Source organism: Toxorhynchites rutilus, chromosome 1, assembly GCF_029784135.1.
Source record: "Toxorhynchites rutilus septentrionalis strain SRP chromosome 1, ASM2978413v1, whole genome shotgun sequence".
NCBI classification, from domain to species: Eukaryota; Metazoa; Arthropoda; class Insecta; order Diptera; family Culicidae; genus Toxorhynchites; species Toxorhynchites rutilus.
Window position 1 is genome coordinate 14973295 of NC_073744.1, and position 21001 is coordinate 14994295.

The 21001-nt window shown below is 39.7% G+C and overlaps 1 protein-coding gene across 1 annotated transcript in view; it reads right to left on the reverse strand.

Moving 5' to 3' along the window:
• Positions 1-8752: 8752 nt before the first annotated feature.
• LOC129762126 (protocadherin Fat 1-like) overlaps positions 8753-21001 on the reverse strand; it is a 48271-nt gene continuing 36022 nt past the window's right edge. Inside the window, exons 10-21 of the mRNA XM_055760115.1 lie at positions 19345-19490; positions 19132-19277; positions 18897-19024; positions 18730-18833; positions 18344-18473; positions 17702-17809; positions 10322-10807; positions 10137-10252; positions 9910-10073; positions 9482-9847; positions 9363-9426; positions 8753-9158 (exon numbers count right to left, since the gene is read on the reverse strand). Coding sequence (XP_055616090.1) covers positions 9021-9158; positions 9363-9426; positions 9482-9847; positions 9910-10073; positions 10137-10252; positions 10322-10807; positions 17702-17809; positions 18344-18473; positions 18730-18833; positions 18897-19024; positions 19132-19277; positions 19345-19490 — 2096 coding nt within the window. The 3' untranslated portion in view covers positions 8753-9020. The remainder of the gene's footprint in view (positions 9159-9362; positions 9427-9481; positions 9848-9909; positions 10074-10136; positions 10253-10321; positions 10808-17701; positions 17810-18343; positions 18474-18729; positions 18834-18896; positions 19025-19131; positions 19278-19344; positions 19491-21001) is intronic.

Genomic DNA, 21001 nt, shown 5'->3' on the forward strand with positions numbered 1-21001 from the left:
AAAATTGACCTCGCTGCGATGATTGAGGGAAAATGGAAGGCGCAAAAAAGATTCATTGCGGAACTTGGAAGGTGAAAAAACTATCGCAGAAAATTGTGTATCGCTTATTGGCGTTTTTTGCTTTATTCTTTTTCAAATTCGAAATGTACAACTTTAACGATTATTTTTGATCCACCCCCATTCAACACTTCGGCCCCTGTCACAATCAACTCGAAAGTTATCGATGCGCGCAAAATTAATGATGTTGGATTACAGATGACAAGTTTCGGTGATGTTTCGATTTCTAAAATTACCAGATTCATTTCGTCGGTTCTCGATGGACACGAATCGGGCGGCTCGATAGCGGACACTAGCTGGAATTCGAACTTTTCACGCTTCAGTTGGATACATTTGCAGCGCGCCGGGAGTGATATGCACGATTTTACCACCATCGACGCAGAGCCCAGTTGTCCACGGTGAACAAGTGGACAGCCGAATCGATTCATGTCAAGAAACGTTAGCGCCAACTTTTCTCCCGTTGGATTCGAACCTCCAGGGTAGGAATTGACTTGGACAGAAATAGAATGCAACGGGATATGATTTACGCCTACGATTAAGGTCTGGTGATGAATAAAGATTAAACCTATTTCGCTAGAACGGCATTCCGCTTACCATCCTATATGTATTACGTGATCCAATGAAAATGATGACTTTTTGGACAGCTTACAGCGGTTGATGCTGTCAGGTAGTAATCCTCGAGTAACTACATGTGAATTTAGATGCGTTTTCAGCATTAGTTTTTGAACTTAAATTTTTTTGAACTACGAATTTTCTAGAGGAAATAAATTACACCACGAATTCATTGTATTCATTGCCATAACGTAGCCATAGTGGATGCTGATTGATCTTCCAATAGGCCTTTTTGAGTCGAGAGTCTAGAGGCAAATGAACTTTATAGTTTAAAGCCTCTATAATAGAAAATATCATCACAATTGATTCGCCACCTAGATCATGTTACATAACACTTTTCATACTTTTCTTTACGACTATTTCATGTCAGAAGTTTTTGTTAATAAGTGGTACTTTATTGACCTTCTCTGTATTTCATTTTCTGAAGAGAAGTCTCTTCAACGATTTATAGTTTTGTTCGTAGAGATTTGAGATGACTCACATCTGTAGCATCGTTCCTCACGAATCACAACAAGCAATTTAGAGACTTGCAAATGTAATTACAAGCTCATGATTTTTTTTTTCAGTACCAATCAAACAATTCATTAAAATTCTTCTCAGTTTCATTTGAAGTTTGATATGCCAGCCCAGTTAGCGAGTTAGGCGCAGTTTAGTTTTTCCCTTCTGTTTTTTTTTCAAATTCAATTCAATATTGTTGAAAATTTCATCAAGTGTTTTTTGTCATGCGAAAATGATGTCAATTTTAATGACATCTAAAATTGCATTCGAATTCCCCTTACATCTTTTGATATCAAAACTCCAAATAAAATATGAATATGGCTGCTGCCCTGTTAGCGCGTGTCCGGTTTGCGTACCAGAGACAGCGTCGTAGTGAGGGTAGACAGCGCCTCCGGCAAACTAGGAAAATGGCGCCCCAAAACATACTACTTTTTTCGATTGTTCACTTTGAGCTAATTATTCGTATTTAGAAGGCTAGAAACATCATTACCAGTTTCACATATTCTCTAGTCAAATCTTTGCCTTGTGTGCTTCAGTTGAAGCAAAATGAGCCACAATTGCATCTTAATCAAGGTCTGCTAGCGATTCTAGATATCGCTGACGAATGTGGTTCGAATTGCTCAGCTGATTCCGGAGATATGGTCGGACAAGCTCAGATGAATATGGAATATGGAAAAGAAAGGAATTCGAAATTAGGCAAATCTATCGTGCGACACCTCAAACCACTCCACAATTCAACTTATAGTTTGATGGAAACTAGGATAACATTCGCGTTGACGGCGGAATGGTGTCGACATCTGGATACGACATTACTTAGTGTGAGGCCAACATCTCTCTATCAGATTGATCGGCAGTTTTAAATTAATAAAAAAAAATTCTTGGCGTTATTTACCTACTAGAAGTACGTTGTTCTGACCCTATTTTAAACTATTTTATATGAATTTTCAGATATTCTCACCAAAATTTCCCATTATAATATGAAATTATCTTTAGAACCAATTTTTGTATGATATTTTTCCCTACTTGCAAGCAAAAGTGATTTTCATTTACATAGAGTACCAATTTGATTTGGGAAAAATAATTTTCATTCATACTTTTTATTTTAAAGGTGTGTTCATTTCTTCTGCAACCCCATAATGCCGTCAACGCGGATTGAATACTTCTGTCAATGTTGTGGATACTCCAGGTGGTCAGTGGTTTCGAGCTTACCATCTTATGCAAAATGTGATCTTGTAATGACGATTTTAGTGCCAACTCGTCTTAGGAGTAGGCAGCACCATATCAGATAGCAGTGAAACGTTGTGGGTGTAAAGAGAAAATTTTTTGGAAAAAAAATTTCGCTAACAAAGTTATTTAAAAAATTTAAACTTATTTTTTTCAAAAACGTATTTTTTTAAAATTCCCAGATATATATATATATATATATATATATATATATATATATATATATATATATATATATTGTTTTTTTTTTCGAACTATTTTTTTCATATCTTAATTTTGTTTAAAGTCAAGACAACGATATAATGTATTCGATAAAGTTTTAGATCTTGTTTGTATATAAACTTTTGTCAATGACATCAACTTTCTATTTTTTATAGTTTTTGAAATGTAAGTCATTTTTTTTGAAGACTCCTGAAAAAAATTATGTTTTGTTCGTAACATTTTTGTGTGTAAATTCTCACGTTTGACATGTTCTTGGCATGTTTCTAAATAGAGAAAAGTTAGCAGGTCATACAAGTTTCGATAATTTATGCATCAAAATGTAACGAATAGAACATTAATAGCATTTTTTCAAAGAAAAACATGAAAAAGTTGTTGTTCGAAAAACTTTTTCCATGTAAATGTGCCCATCGTCCGATGTATGGAAATTGTTATCGCAATTTGCATGATCTGCTAGCTTTTCTATATTCAGAAACATGTCAAGAACATGTCAAACGTGAGAATTTACACACAAAAATGTTACGAGAAAATCTTTTTTTTTTCAGGAGTCTTAATACAGAAATGACTTTTATTCCAAAAACTATAACAGATAGAATGTTGACGTCTTCGACAAAAGTTCATATTTTAATAGATCTCAAACTTTATCGAATACACTATATCGCAATCTTGACTTTAAACAAAATTAGGATTAGTTTTATTGACGTAGGACTACGTCTAACCGGAAGATATAGGGGGTGAAATGGAAATCTAGGCACTGAACAAGTAGGAAAAAATGCAAGATTTGAAACGCTTATAACTTGAGCATTTCTCAATAGATCGCAAAGGTTTTTGCATCAATTGATAGGAAATATATCTACGCATCTATCATAACGAATAACATTTCATTTTTCTTGAGATAAATAATTGAATAATTGTGAAATATCAAGCGTTGTCAAAATGCACTATGTGCCCATTTTTGATTGGTCCATTTTGTGCTCCTCAAATCGTACCGACCAAAACGGGCAACCAGAGCAGCAGCGAAATAGAATGAAGCACGATTGGAAAGGAAAAAGAAAAAAAATGAACGAAACATTGGTCGCAGTCTCACACATGCGTAATTCTCGAGCCAGCCAGTCAGCTTAAAAATCCCCTCTCCGCTGCCGTAACGATCATTCTCATTCAAACCGTACACCACATCGGTTCGCATCACAACACATCAACAAACCAACCCAAGCAGCCATGTCTGGTCATGGTAAAGGAGGAAAAGTGAAGGGAAAGGCAAAATCCCGCTCGAACCGTGTTGATCTGGAGTTCCCCGCAAGGGTAACTAGGCCGAGCGCGTTAGTATCAGTGCATCAGTCCACCTAGCCGGCGTTATATAGTTTCGGCCGCCGAAGTGGAAAAGCTGCTCGCGACGATAAGAAAACTCGCATTCAGAACAGACCACATTCGGTTCGGTGGACATCAAGACAACAACAGGCAGTTGCAGCGAGTGGCAAACGCAATCGCAAAACGACAGCGGAAGAAAAAAGTTTGTTCTTTATACAATCTGCTTTGATGGCAAAACCAGAACAAGGCGGCATCGAGGGCGTTCGAAATGGTTTTTCTTAAAACCACGAGTACTAAGTTTTCTAAATTGGAACCATTCCATAAAACAAGGCGCTTTTCAGGGCCATTAAACCTTCCAAAAAAGAGTTTAGGAAATACAGTTCAATGCTTTCTAAAACATTATCCAAAATAATAATAAAACACAAATTGATTTTTTCATAATTTGTTTGCCAGGATCTGATGAGTATGTGAATTTGGCAGTTGTTCTGAGCTTATTGATTTTCACCAATTCTTAAATTGTTTCTAGATTGAAAGTACAGTAATTTACACTTATCTCGACATTTAGCTAATTGGACGGACCTGTAATGCGACATATTTAGTTGGACATTTTTGTAAACATAGAGTTCGGGGTCCATATTATGACCCCACGTTGAAAGTCGACACTGTACCACTGTCATCGCAAATGATCAATTACAGGTTAAAATTACCTCCAATCCGATACTGAGTGGTGGTAATGCGACGTGCCATTGAATGTAATTTACTGTAAAAAAAAATATGTCACAAGCTGGATGGGAAGAAATTTTCCAACTGTGAAAGCTGTGGCGAGTTGCAAATGCAATCGCTAAACAGAAAGGTTTAGCCGAACAAGATGGGGATATCGAGTAATAACAAAACAATAAACTCTTTAGATTGAAGATAATTTTGTGATCCTGAAAAGGACCCTTTTTAGCCTGCATGTGAATCCAACGAGGGAACAAATCGTAATGAATGTATTTTTTTTGCCATCGCTCCCTTTTAACGCTCATTCGTTCGTCTCGTTGGACTCGCCCCTCTGGCTGAGTCTGCCGATTTGTCTCTATCCTGTGAGTGTGTACCGCTAGAGTATAAAACACGCGGACCCCAAAAAAATATCTTATTTTCTTTCAAACCGTAAACCCGTGTGGTGGTACGGCATCGGCATCGTGGACGTAACAAAGGAGGACAAGTTAAGGGAAAGGCAAAGTCTCACTCGAACCGTGCAGGTCTCCAGTTCCCTGTTGGTCGCATTCACTGATTGCTCCGCAAGGGTAACTAGGCCGAACGGATTGGTGCCGGAGCACCAGTATACCTAACAGCGATTATAGAGTTTCGGCTGTCGGAGTGCTCGAGTTAGCTTGCAAAGCTGCTCACGACAATCAGAAAACCCGCATCAAGAACAGAGCAGCTTCGGTTCGGCGCTCATCAAGGCAACAATTAGATTCAGTGAGTGGCAAAGTGTTTCTCCGGCACGTCGCATTAAATGTAATTTACTGAACAACATGTCACAAGCTGGATGGGAAGAAATTTTCCAACTGTGAAAGCTGTGGCGAATGGCAAACGCAATAGCTAAACAGGAAGGTTTAACCGAACAAGATGGGAATATCGAGTGATAACAAAAACACAACACCAAAGGTTCTTTTCAGAACCATCAACATATTCATAAAGAGTAAAAAGTAAACAAATCCATTTTTCAGGTAGATAGGTAGGTATTCACGTAGGAGAAGAAAATAAAACAATATATTTAATATATATATATTTAACAAAAGCTGTCCCCTTTGTATAGTCCTACGTCACTCCGGTTATGTCCCCGACATTACCCACCCGTCTTTTTTTTTCAAAGAAAACATGAAAAAGTTGTTGTTGGAAAAACTTTTTCCCTGTAAAAGTGCCCATCTTTCGATGTATGGACGATTTGTTGGAAATTGTAAGGGCTATTCATACATATATTTTAGGAAATTAAAAAAAATACATTTTTGAGAAAAATCGTTTTTAAGTCATGATTTTTCAATGTTAACATGTTTTCAGTTTTCGTTCAATATTTCTATGCGACTAGACTGGATGTATGTGACTATAATCCAATTAATTGGCAAGTGTGTTATTTTTTCAAGAAATGGTAGCTAGTGGGCTTTAATTTGATATGTCGATCATCTGAATCGGTCCAGTAGTTCCAAAGTAATTATTTTTTGAAGAAAGTCATTTTTGGGAAAAAGGGAAAAATGATTTTTTGAACCATCGGGTAACTTTGAAAAATCCTAACTCACAAACGAAAAAAAACGCCTTTCTGGTTTCGAGATATGTTATATGAAAAATTCTCAGCTTTCCATAAAATATATAAAAAAATATAGCGTCCCGACACCATGAAAACTATAAAAAACAAATACGAATGAATAATGACAAATCCAGAACCTGAAATTTTTGCAAAAGCAGCAAGAAGGAATAGCTTATAAGCTTTAATTTGATATATCGACCGTCTAAATCGGTTCAGTAGTTCAAAAGTTATGAATTTTTGAAAAATATAATTTTTGGAAAAAAGAAGAAAAAGATATTTCGGATCACCCTAAAATGAAAATGTGCACCCTAACAAAAAAATAAAAAAATACGGGTCTAATTGTTTGCGATGGGGGGTCTTCGTAGCCACTTGGTTACGCGTTCGCTTACTAAGCGATCGATCGTGAGTTCAAACTCAGGGCCCTCAATTGACCATCTTTGTGTTGTTATAGAATAACTACGTCCACGCAACCATCATCAGCTATGGAGATCGATCCACGGTGGAACAAAGATCGATTCATCCATACAACTGCTCTGCTCTGCAAGAAACATCGGGCTGCTGTTCTATAAATAACCCAACAATGATCAATATCAACTGTCTCCGCTGTCCGGTCTGGAAGTCCGGACAATGGAAGAACAGATAGAATACCCTTACGCCGAAATGGCTACTAGAGTGTAATTTACCATAATGTAATGGAACAGAAAACCTAACGCCTAAATGGCTACTACTTCTACTGTGTAATTTACAATTTATAGAAACATAAACATATGTACATGTACACGATAAAAACCCGGCTCTGTTACAGATAAAATGCTAATGAGCCTGATAAATAAATTAATGGGATAAAAAAAGTCACAGAAGGGTTGTGTCCGAGACACGACCGCATAGTTGACGTAGGATTCCGTTAGGCTATCTGTTGGTTTTGGATATGTTTGAAGAATTACATCGTTAAACCCTTTGATAATGATTTGGTGGTCCTGAAAAGAGCCTTTTTGTTTGGTTGTTGGGTATTGTTTCTTCACTCGATCAGTGTTTACCGAGTGATGATGACAGAAGGATGGTAAATAGTCGTTGGATGTCGCGTATCAGATAAAAGATACCGGAATGGAACGAGATATGATGAAAATCGCCCTCTGTGATCCTAGACGAGATGCATCCTGTGTTATGTATGGATGAAACAAAGAAAAAAAAACTCATCAATGTAATATGAAATAATCATCAATACCGAACACAATAATCATTTTTTCTTATCATTAAAAACATAATACTTTAATATAGAGAAAAAAATATTTGAAATAGAAAAGGTAATTTTATTTTATAATTTTAACTTTCTGAGTGTTTATTCAACTCAATGCGAATTTTAATGGGACTAACAACACTTAATACTATATGTAGAGTATATGGGAAATCACTACCCTCCTCTAATTTTCTTCACTTTTCCATTATTTCTCGCCGTATAAACTTTCCTTGGGTGAAAATGAACACAACAAAACAGACGGCTCAAACCAAACGACTCGTTCTCGAGCCGAAACACACCTTGGTTTTTACTTATGAAAATTGAAATAAATCGTTTCATATATCAATTCATTTTTAACAAAATTGCTACCATATACAATTTTACGCTTACACTTGTGCTAAATTTTTCACAGTACACGATCGGTCATTGATATGAAATTTCACGAAGCGACCAACATTAAAGTTCCAAATTTAAATTTTATTTGCTAGAATTAATCGTATCACTCACCTTACTTGCAATATAAAAATGCCCCCGACTTGCATATACTTGCAATGTCGATTTCCCCCAGGCAGATTTGTTTTAATGTCTCTGTTATGGAATACATTTCGGTAGGAACAAAAGTTCCCCCTACTTTCATGTATTTGCAATGACGATTTCCCCCAGGCAGCTTGGTTTTGATGTCTCTGTTAGGGACCCGTCGCATGTGTCGTCAATTTCGACCAATCAGAAGTGGATATTTCCGTTAGGATAGGGTTTGAGATTTTTCAATTGTTCGATAGTTAGTTTCATGACATATATTTTTTTCTTCAATATGAAAAATTGTTATGGAGTGCCGAAATCGATTGACGCGAAAATTTCATCAATCCATCATGAAATGACTGAGCAATAAGCGTTTGAAATTGGACAATTTTCACGATGTGCTCGATTGTCGACTTTCAATTTGTATCCCAATATGTTCCCGAAAGACGTAATCCTACGTCAAAAAATAGTTTGCGATAAAGAACGAAACTACAACTTTTGACGAAAATCTGAGAACCACTATATCGGTTTGGCATGGAATGGTTGTATATATATCATAGAATAACATGTAGGAGGGACTTTCATCAACATAAATATGAAATTTCCCTTTTCTCACAACACATTTTTCGCATTTTGTTCAGATTTTCAGGAAAGAAAATTAACTCGTCAGTTCATAATATCGTGTATAGACGTAAACTCAATATGTTTTCACGAAATAATTTATGTCAGAATCTTTATCATCGTAAAATTGTGATATCGTATTGTGTCGCGTGGGACGCTAACTAAGGCAGTGAAGTGTCATCCAAACGTATTGCCAATTTTATTTTATGTCCTAAGTGTACAGTTAACACAAATTGTCTTTCTCGGTATAAATATTTATATATATCGTAAAAATAGATGTTATGAAGTCATTTATCAATTTCACCGCTCATCTGTTGAAACACAAACTATAGTGAGAGTTATATATCAAGCGTAGTATGATACGGAACAACCCAAACAAATAAACCTAGGAGAGCGCCAAATATGAGTGAACCTTCTGGGTTATTTTTTCCCAGCGGATCAAAACCGATACGACAGCTCGTCATTATTTTCCGCCGCTTTGGGTTCGGCTTTACTGGTGCTAGCCTCTTCACGATTCGCCATTGGATTTAACGACCTCTGTCTGACGTGATCGACCAGTGCTGGGTTCAAGCTTTCCTGTAAACGAGTTCCAGCATTACAAATTGGGGTTGGCGTATGGCTCAAAGCAGAGCATGTTTTCCCTTCCCAAAATGAATCATGAATGCATGTGAGTACGAATATATGCACGCGATACACATGAAAACAGGGATAAACATGAAAGTGACGATAATAAACAAGCACCCTTATTCGGTGATAAAAAAAAAATGAAAGCATCATTACCCTTTTCTTATTCGTGAACATGTCGTTGTCGATGCCCACAAAATCGGATTCGTACGATTGCACACTACGGAATAACGGTTGAATTAGTTGTCCAAAATCCGCCGATAGTACTGACTCACCTGACGTCATCGAATGCTCCTTTTAGAAACTCTTTATCCGTAAGTACAGGATTAGAGCCCTCGACAGAGAAAATGTTGGTCGTGGGAACCTTACGGCCGCCATTGAGGTCGGACGCGATGGAACCAAAATCGGTCGACAACGCCTTCAGCTGTCGATTCATGCTGCGCATTTTCATGCAGAAAGCCACCAGCATTATGACACAGATCAATGCCAGCGCGGAAGCAATCACAATTAGAATAATCTGAAGAATTTCACTCTTCGTTTCGAGAAATTCGACACTCGTAACTGGTACGTCTTGCAGGAGCAATTGCTTCTCGGAAAGGGCTCTTTTCAGGTTCGCCACAAAGACGCGGTCGTTGGATCGTCTGAAACAGAGACGTTTTTTTTTGTTCATTTTCCACTCAAATTGAACGAACGCAAAACTTACTGCTGTATTTCAATCGCTTCCACGGCTTCATTATCGCGAATGAAATGTGCCCTCACATCGGACAGCATATCCCCGGCTGCTCGCCCATCGCCATCAATCGATCCGCGGACCACATCATCGATATTGCACTCCAACTCGTAATGTGCACTGAACTGACTTTCCAGCTGAAAGTGAGAAGCGGAATTTCGCAGTAAATCGTACGATGGAAAACAATGCTGTATACCTACAAAACTTCTCATTTCCGGCGTGTTTATATCTTCGACCGGATTCACGAAGACAAATTTGACCCGGTTGGATTCGACAATAAGATAAATCTTCGCTGGCACGGTGTCATTGTGAAAAACTGTGTAAAACATACATGTTGAATCAATAAACTGATAAAGAAACAAAAATTCGGACGCTCATAACTTACCAAGATCCCTGGCCACGATTGTAAACGTGTAGAATCCATTCATCCGGTCCTTTATCTCCACCGCCAGTGATAACTGTCCGCTGTCGGAGGCAAGCTCAAAGGGGAATGGCACGGTGGGCAAGTTTTCCCCGTGCACTTCTAGCGAGCCCTCCTCAATCGTATAGCTCACCACGTCATCCTCGTCCGGATCGTCCGCTATCACCACGAACAGGATCTTGCCCTTGTAATCATTCGTGGTAATACCGGCTGAGTACGAGCGTTGTCTAAATACAGGCGGATTGTCGTTCACATCGTTCACCTTGATGCGGACGATCAGAAGTGAGCGCGAGTCCGCCGGAACGGGACCCGTGGGTCCGTTGATGTTGTTGGTGGCTATGACACGGATCTCGTGCGATGGAATTTCCTCGCGATCCAGCTCCTGCGTGAGCCTCAGGATGCGGGTCTCTTCGTTCAGCTGGAACAGATGACTGGCGTTGCCGTAGGAAACTGAAAGACGAATATTGATATTGGGGCAAGTTAGTTCCTACCCTTAGAAAAATCCTCGGTCGAAAACTACTAAATACATTTGGTAATGCAAAATTAGTAGAATGTACAAATTTTTTGTACATATTGTCAACAAACCCGCATCCCTACCAGAGATTAGTATATTTTACTCGATAACATTAGTAAGCTTGGATATTGTCATATCTGAAAACTGGTGAGAAAAGCGCGTATTAACCATTTTCATTGTTCCCATAAGGCAATACGGAGGTATAATAAGGATATAATTCTGATACGTGCATTTTTGGCGAGAAAATGTAGCCGATATTGGGCTTCTGAATCATGGTTCTGCTTGACATATGTGTTTATTAGTACGGTCGAAAATGACTATAGATTGGTAGTATTTACCAAAAAATTCGTTATATTTACTAATTATTTCTCTCAGTGTAGACCGGTTCTAATGCTTGGGAGTGTAGTGTCTAAAGGGCGTTACGATCAAAATTTGATCAAACAAGAATAGTGTAAATTTATTATGTTTTATGGTAACGCCACTCGCATTCGGGAATATTGTGACCATGCGCCTCGCTGATCAGAGACGAATATCAAAAACGAAAAAATTACAAATTAAAATCCTAAATTACGAATCGCCGAAAATTGCACAACGAGAATGATTTGCTAGTCCCAAGCGTCATTCTGTGTGTGCTTTGTGCAATTTGGTTGGTTCAGGTCAATCACGGAGAGCAACTACGAATTGTACAGTCTATCCAAGCTCAAGCTCTAATATTTGATGCTAAATTATTAAAAAAAACAACAGATGGCCCACAATGAAATGCTTGAAATGCAAGAAGATTTCGGTTCACGTTTCTATATCATTTCATTCTTCCCAGTCAAAGTGTCCTCATTGTATTTTGAAGTGACTTCCTCTAAAACGAATTCGTTCCTCGCTCTCTTTCCCATGTATCTTTATGCATGCATCGATGTTTGAGTTCACCGTGGTTTGACAAACGCTACAGGTGAGCTAGATTTTTTTGTATCGTACACGAAAATTACTCACACGTATAAAATAGCGTGCTGTGTGTGAGCTATTTTGCACGCCTAATACTAACTAATACTAACGCGAGGACCTTTATAACATATTTGATAAATGTCTCAGTTCGTTGGTTTGAGTTTGAGTTGGTTTGACAATTGGTAGAAAATAAACCGTCCATTGATGGGGTAACTACTTTTTTGCATCAGGAGTCATGTTTTCGTTCCTCTTTATATGGACGTACAATAAGATTGCCTAAGGGGGTACAAAATTAGTGTCAGGGGGAAATGGAAATGTGGATTGAAGTCAGTTGAATGAAGAGGCAGATTTGTATTCAATAATCGAGTCAGTTAAAATAACCACTGACTGGATTAGTTCACCAGTCATCCTCGCTAGTCAACGATAGTCAATTCATTTTCTAGTCAAGTCATTTTTTTTGTTGGCGGTGACTGCCGAAGCAGCTCTAGTCGAAGCGAAGCTACTGGGAGTAGAGTCGGTCTTCATTTTTCACCGTCGAAGATTTCGAGCCCTGGTTCCCACAGTAAAACACGGCTGCGGTAGTCAGATGATGTATGGTACATTGGCGGCTTCTGGATCTGGAACCATGGAATTTATCGATTCGGCGATGGACAAAATGGCTTAATTGATCTTCCTGAAACGTAACCTGCAGTCTCTCGTTCTGAAATTGGGTCTCCCTTACTGTAATAATATGTGATTTTATAACCCTATTTCGTTTCGCTATATTATTCCCACATACATGAATTTACCTTGTAACCAATACCGCCATGCATTTGTCTCAGGGACAATTTTATTATTAGCTAGCGTAGTTAAGCAGCGTCACTCCACACCATGAATATACTCTTTTTTGATGTACACCAGTTCGGACGTGAAATAAAGTCAACTCTTTAAAAATGGTGTCAGAAGTGAAACGTTTCGAGTCGTAGAAAATTGTTACTACTACTTCTGAATTGGAATTGAACTAGTGAAGAACAAATAACATTTGTTTGGATTTCGTTGCGACGTGCAACGGAAAGCGGAAAACCAGTTTTGCATACAAGCAAAACGAAGGAGGAAAATGGCGTCCGGATTCGATCATCGTTTGCCGCAGCCACTGGATTGTGCAAATCTAGTGAAGGGGTGGCCTCGCTGGAAACAGTTATTTATTATCTATCTCCGGGCCAATAACAAAATGAAGGAAACCGAAGCAAGTAAGATCGCTACATTCTTATGGATGATTGCCCCTCGCGGTGTGGAAATTTTCAATTCGCTTTTCCCAACAATGGAAGTATGGAGAGCATGTTCGGATTGGAGGAGAATGATGCCGCTGCGGGTGATGATGGTGAAAATGGTGCCGATGAAATTTTTGAAGACGCTCAAAATCAAGCAGCCACACACACTTTCGCAGAGATAATCGCGGCGTTTGACGAGTACTGTCTCCCTCGTAAGAATATTGCAATGGAGGCCTTCAAATACAATTCCATTGCGCAGAAATAGAAGCAAACTTTTGCTGAGTTCGAGACTGAGTTGAGAACGCAAGTTCAATATTGCGAATTTAGTTGCGCTACCTGTCAAACATCCTACAGCGACCGTATGCTGCGAGATAGAATCATCATTGGGATTCAGGATAAGAAGATGTAACTCAAACTTGTGGATGGCAGAGACGCCCCCTTATCAAATATCATCTAGACATGCAAGATTTTCGAAGCCGCATCCGAGAATAAACAGCTACTGGATCGGAAGAGTAATTTTTTGGAAGTGAAGGTGGTTTCGAAGGAGCAAATTGATTCGAGTGTCAAGACCGTGGATGCAGTAACACGTAACCGTTGCTATAATTGTGGAAGGCCGTACAATCAAAATCATCGGAGGAATTGCCCGGCGTCGACTGCTGTACGCCATTCGTGTGGAGAAATTGGCCACTACAACATGTGTTGCCGCAAGAAGACAACGAAGCAGCCAAGAAGTCATCAACAGTCATCGAAGTCAGCTGGAAGGAATGATAAAACGATACATACGGTGAACTGGAATGACGCTGGTAAGTTTTCAGTTTTAGGTCAGGTAGTCAATGCATGCGCGGCTGAAAATAACAAAGATATTATGAATTTTTATGTGAATTCTAAATCCGTGTTTGGTCACTTTGATGAATCCCGTCCTTGGAGAAAGGTTTTTCATATCAATGGCGAAGCAGTTAAGTTCAAGCTAGACACATGTTCTGATGTTAATTGTATTCCCATACAGATTGTTAGGAAATTGTGTCTTCCCATTGATGATGTCCGGAATGCCAAGATTCTTGATTACAGTTCGAATGAAATAAAAATACATGGGAAGGTGAAGCTGGTTTGTGTCGATTCTGTTAGTGATCATTCGTATGGGGCTTCATTTCTTGTCGTTGACAATTCTTTTGAACCTTTGCTTGGGTTACAGTCGTGAATTGAATTTGGGTTGATCAAACGTCTCAGTGCAATAGAAAGTCATTCGGAGTTCCCAAAGGAAAATAAAGTGTTGGATGGAAGCATTCTATTCCATGGAATTTTCGAGGGATTAGGAAAATTTTATGGGAAATGTTCGATTGTTTTGAAAGAGAACTCTGCTCTGTCGTTGCACTACAGAAAGCGGATTCCATTAGCACTACATGATCGATTGGATTTGGAACTAGAACATTTGGTGGAACTATCCAACGGACTGGGTTAGCAATATGCAATTAGTGGAAAAATCGAACGGAAAATTACGCATCTGTTTAGATCCTAAGCCTCTTAACAGGTGCATAAAACGTGAACATTTCCTGATTCCAACTAAAGATTTGCTCAGTCGCTTTGTAGGGAAACATGTATTTTCGGTTCTTGACTTAAGTAGTGGCTTCTGGCAAATGGAGTTGGATCGTAAAAGTTCGGATTCAACCACATTAATGACACCTTTCGGGAGATATAGATGGAATCATGTTCCATTCGGTTTGAACAATGCACCAGAAATTTTTCAACGACGGATGGTGCAAATTGTTGGTGATATTCCGGGCGTTGTAGTTTATTTCGACGATGTGTTAATCTCGGGCAAAGATTAAATTGAGCATGACAGAGCCCTAGCTAAAGTCTTTAAGCGAGCTCAAATCAACAACGTTAAGTTCAATGCTGCTAAACTACAGTACCGCCAAGCCAAAGTTATGCAGCGACCTCATAACAAGAGACGGATTTGTTTAGCCATGTTTATGATAGGGGCCGATCGAGGAAAAAAAAATTCGATATTTGCAAGCTCTCGTATCAGATGAACGTTACATGCGCATAGTAAAGTTTGTCGAACAAGGTTGGCCTTCGTTTCATAAGCTCGATGATCTCAGTCAGATTTTCTATAAGTATCGAGATGAGATGCATTATGAAAATGGTTTGTTGTTCAAAAATCATCGTTTGGTTGTACCTACTGCTCTACAAAGGCTGATTTGTAAATGGTTACATGCTGCACATCTAGGCATTGAGAAAACGCTCTCCAAGACTAGAACACAATTCTTTTGGCCAGGGATGACTAATGACTTAAAGGAACTGGTTTCTTCTTGTACAATATGTGAGAAGTTCCGGCGTAACAACTGCAAAGAACCTCTGGTGCTGGATAATATTTCAGAGTATCCGTTTAAAAGAGTTTCAACTGATATCTATGAGTATGGTGGATATGATTGGTTGGTAGTAATAGATTCTTATTCTGGATTCATTTGTTCTGATCGATTGCAAGATAAGACCATTGCTAGTGTATGTAAATTGTTCGACAAGATGTTCAACTGCTATGGATATCCGACTCTTATTCGATGTGACAACGTACCGTTTAATTCCCTCGAATCCGAAAGATACGCGAACAGAAATACCATCAAATTCGAATTCTCTAGTTCTCGTTATCCGCAAAGCAATGGTCTTGCTGAAAAGGCGGTGGCTATAGCCAAAAACATACTGAAACGATGTTATGAAGTTGGAGAGGTTGAACAGTTCCAATATCGACTGCTTGAATATAACACGACACCTGTCGCCAGCATGAACTTTCCCCTAGTCAGTTATTTTTTGGAAGGCAAATTAAAACACGCTTACCTATGAATGAAACGTTTTTGATTCGAGAGTCGCTTGATGAACGTGTAGTTTGAGAAAGAATATCAAAGAAACGAGAGGTGCAAAAACAATACTACGATCGCTCTGCTAAGAAACTCCCACTATTGAAAGTTGGAGATCGAGTTCTGTTTAGGAAAAATTCTAAGGAATGGCATTATGGGCAAATTGTACGTGATGTCAACGGTAGTTCTTTTGTGGTTAGAGACAATTTTGCAAATCACTTTCGCCGAAATCGCAGGTTTATGACCTAATAATGAATTGAATACCAGTGAGCTACTTACTGAAGATGATCTTCCGGAACAACAACACCTGCCTGTACCAAGTCCTTTGAATCACAATCATTCTAAATCGAACTGTGGTCCTTCGGTGATCTCAGTTTCGATGGGACATTAGCTAATCCCCATTCCCGTGATAGTTTCGGTGTGCTAGCTGACTTGCCCCCTAGTGGTGAAGTTACAGCCTCCAAGCTCTTCTCCACAAAATCTTCATGATTCATTACATTCTCATCAATCTTCTCAAGACGCTTTGTCCCCTGTAGTTTCCCCTCGTGTAACACGTTCTGGTCCTACAGTTATTCTTCCAAAACTCTACGGTGAATGGCTAGTTCAGTAGTTTACTAACCCCGAGTTGGCCGCGGGTAAACAGTCCCCAGATGCTAACCATAGGCTAAGTTTCAGCAAACAAAAAAGAAAGCGTGTAATAATATGTGATTTTATAACCCTATTTCGTTTAGTTTAAATTATTCCCACATACATGAATTTACCTTGACATAACTTGTCTTAGGGACAGTTTTATTATTAGCTAGCGTAGTTAAGCAGCGTCACTCCACACCATGAATATACTCTTCTGTGATGTACACCAGTTCGGACGTGAAATAAAATCAACTCTTTAAACAATTACTACTTTCAACAGAATAATGACCCAAAGGAAACTGACCTCATCGTGCGGGAATACCTGCTCTATAATGCCCCAATCAACTCGAAACATCTCCGCAATCACCGGACTTCAACACTATTGAGTGTCTATGGTGGGAAATAAAAAACCATCTGAAGAATAAAAATCCAGAGGAAAAAGCGGAACTCAAAACGACGATTACGGAAATCTGCGGCGCTTGCAGAAAGTGCTAGACGCCAAAGGGGGACCATACCAGATACTAGGGGATTCTTTTTGTTATCTGTTACCATTTCTGTACTGATTTTAATTTTCTTTTTAAGAAGAACTTAAACAGTACACTCAATTTTGCCACGTCTTAGATGGAGATTTGTTGTTTGTATATGAAATATGAAGAAGAAATATGACAATTTTAATTTTCTTCTTATCACTACATGAGAGTAAAATAGATCAATTTTACGATGAATATGAGTCGCATTTAATTATAAACTTTTTAACTCCAAAAAACACAAAAATAACAAAGCTGCATGAAATGTATACTTGATTTTGCGATAGACTGTATTATAAAATAGCATGCAGAAGGGGTTCTCAATAACAGAAATTTGAAATTCATAATGTTCAAATCAACCACTTGTCCATCTTACCCCCACTGTCCGCACTCCCTCCATATAGATATATAACAAACAACAGTGAAAATAATCACGAATTGTCAGGAGTTTCACAAAATAAACCACAGTAATTCAACTTTCTCGAGTGGCGAAAAAGCGGGTTCTGGCGAAAGCCAACTTGACAGGTGAAACCATTAAGTGAAACTTCGACAACCCCGACAGATTGGTTTGGGAAAAGTTGCAGTTCAATTATTCCGTTGCACAACTTTTTTTCTCCCTATATCGGAGTACTTACCATCGATGAAATAGAATATAGCTTTTTGCTCATCGGGCGGTAATTCAGCGTTTTTCGGATCGATTGCCGCTGGGATAATCCGTTCCTCCAACATCCCGTCCTCGTTTTCTAAAAATAGTCAAGTGATGGATGAATTAGTTACAGTATTTTTCGTACGAAAAAAGTACCTAAACCGAAATCGTGATCACAACTTTTCATTACACATCTACTGAGCGCCTTCTAAGGGGGTAACAATTCATGAACCATCAACGAAACAAAAACAGCCATTTCATGAGGGAATTAAAGGGTCTACGTGAATGAATTTTATTTCACATTTTATGATATATTTACATGGGCTAAGAACCGAGAGAAAAAACTTGTCCTTTCATTTTACCCCGCCTTATTATGACCCCCATTACGAGTATGCTGTCAGTTTAATTAAAAAGCCGTATTATGGTTTATAGCTGGAAGGGTTCCTCGGACTACGTGAAAAATAGCACAAAACAGAAGAGCGGGATGACAAAGTCACTGGCAGCAAGTTGGGTGGCAAATTTATATTTTGTACAAAACGGACATTCCCACCTTCCGGCCAGGGAAAGGCTATACAGGGCGATTGTGAATGAACAAACTGCTAGCTAGTGTGTGAAAAATCTGGAAGCATACCTGTGAAATCCGTTTCGAAGGGCAAATCTCCGTGGTGGAACTCCGGTTCGCCGGTCATGTTTATGAAGGCGATAACCACATCCACCGGTTCGGCGGACAAATTTCCACCATCTCTCGCGTGCACCGTGACCTGGCGGAGAATAAAAATGGTTCGATGATTTCGCGATTATAGCTATCCTTAATAGGAGAAATTCAGTCGTCAGTGTGAGTTCTGCGTAAAGTTTGTCACCAAATCATGACGGGTGTGCGTAATTTCTACGGTGAAGGTTATTGAATGTACTGTTGAACCCCCGTAAAGTTTGAACGCCGGTTTGAGGCCAAATTTAATTAAATTGTGTTCGATAATCTGAGATTTTCCATGTTCGCAATAAGTAAGGTTCACTCACCCGATAAGATTTCGTACCGATAGCGTCTGCTTGAGCCAACACCAGCTGTGCATGGTGCTTGTCAACTGGGTTCAGCTGGAAGTAGGTATGGTCCTGGCTAAACGCTGCGAAAGGCACAAAAAGTTGCGAAATGAATCTGCTTGACAGTTATACCGTGCAATCCTTACGATCTTGACTCTGAAGGTAGAATGTTACCACACCGAAGTCGCCCCCGTCCGTATCGTGTGCGCCAAAATGTGGAATCGTCTCACCTTGAGTGTTCAGGAGTGGTTTTCCATTCGCCAACGACTCGAAACTGTCGCAATGAATGGGAGAGAAAACCAATTATCGGACTTTTACCCAATTGCTGTTCAAAATACAATTTCCGTTTGTACGTGCATCCCATCCATTCACCCTTCCTACCTGAGTCGAATTCGTTCGTCATCTCTGGGGAAAACTATCACTGGTGCCATATAGTTGACGGGTTCCACCAGGATCAAGTAGGTGGCACTACTGCACCACCGAGGACTATCCTTAATTAATTCATACTCGTTTCCCCGATCGCAAGCCTAAAACGAACGACAGAAAAAAACGAGCAGAAGTACAAATCGAAATTGGTATGCACGAGGAGCAAACCTCAATCTCAACGGACCAGCTCCCATAGAAACCTTTCAAAGTGTGTCCAACTTCCAGCCGGGACACATACTCGTCTACAGGCTGCAGCTTAAACAGTGTTCCGATGCGCTCTGGGTCTGCTTCCAGCCCGGGGGAATTTCCTCCGGCTAAATTGAAGAAAAGAGAGAAGAGGCACGTAAAATGAGAGATGACCGAAATGCTGCGGTCAGATCGGTTGGGAAACATTTGTTTCTTCTATAATAAAGTGGTGTGTCACATCAAATTGCATCACGGAAAAAACGCTGTAGAAATTCGCCCAGTAGACCGATCCTTTTGAAAATTTTAGACAGTAAAATAAAAACTATTAAACAACTTTTGTCATTTTCTTTTTATTCATACTTCGAGCCCAAGCCCGTATGCTCGCACCTTCCTCTTTACCCCGTCCATAAGGTTCTGTACAACGTCAGGTTGTAGTTTTTTTTGAACAGAAATCCATTTTCTCTTGAAGTCCGCCTCCGATTTGACAACTTTTGGGTTCTTCCGGAGGGCCTGCTTCATAATCGCCCAATATTTCTCTATTCGGCGAAGCTCCGGCGCGTTGGGCGGGTTCATTTCCTTTGGCACGAAGGTGACCTCGTTGGCTTCGTACCACTCCAACACGTCCTTTGAATAGTGGCACGAAGCGAGATCCGGCCAGAAGATGGTCGGGCCCTCGTGCTGCTTCAATAGTGGTAGTAAGCGCTTCTGTAGACACTCCTTAAGGTAAACCTGCCCGTTTACCGTGCCGGTCATCACGAAGGGGGCGCTCCGCTTTCCGCAAGAGCAGATCGCTTGCCACACCATGTACTTTTTGGCAAACTGGGATAGTTTCTGCTTGCGAATCTACTCCGGAACGCTGAATTTGTCCTCTGCGGAGAAGAACAACAGGCCCGGCAGCTGACGAAAGTCCGCTTTGACGTAGGTTTCGTCGTCCATTACCAGGCAATGCGGCTTCGTCAGCATTTCGGTGTACAGCTTCCGGGCTCGCGTCTTCCCCACCATGTTTTGCCTTTCGTCGCGGTTAGGAGCCTTCTGAACCTTGTATGTACGCAGGCCCTCCCGCTGCTTGGTCCGCTGGACGAATGAACTTGACAAATTCAGCTTATTGGCGACATCCCGGACCGAACTTCTCGGATCACGTCTAAACTGCTTAACTACGCGCTTGTGATTTTTTTCACTGACGGAACATCCATTTTTGCCGTTCTTCACCTTCCGGTCGATGGTTAGGTTCTCGAAGTATCGTTTTAGTACTCTGCTGATTGGACGATTCCCAGCATCTTACCGATGTCCCGATGTGACAACTTCGGATTCTCGAAATGAGTGCACAGGATTAATTCACGACGCTCTTTTTCGTTCGACGACATTTTTCCAAATTTACGAAAAATTGACAGTGAAGCATGGCCAACGTGATCTATACACTCTTATCTGATTATAAGCGAAAGCTGAAGATATAATTCCTAAAAATTAAATTTCTACAGCGTTTTTTTCCGTGATGCAATTTGATGTGACACACCCTTTATATCCTTGTATCTAATTTTGTCTTTTCTTTGCGTTTTCTTTCAATTACCCACCAACAACAACATGGGGCATTAATGTGTAGCTATCTTGAAAATACTTTACATTCGTGAAACGGAGAATC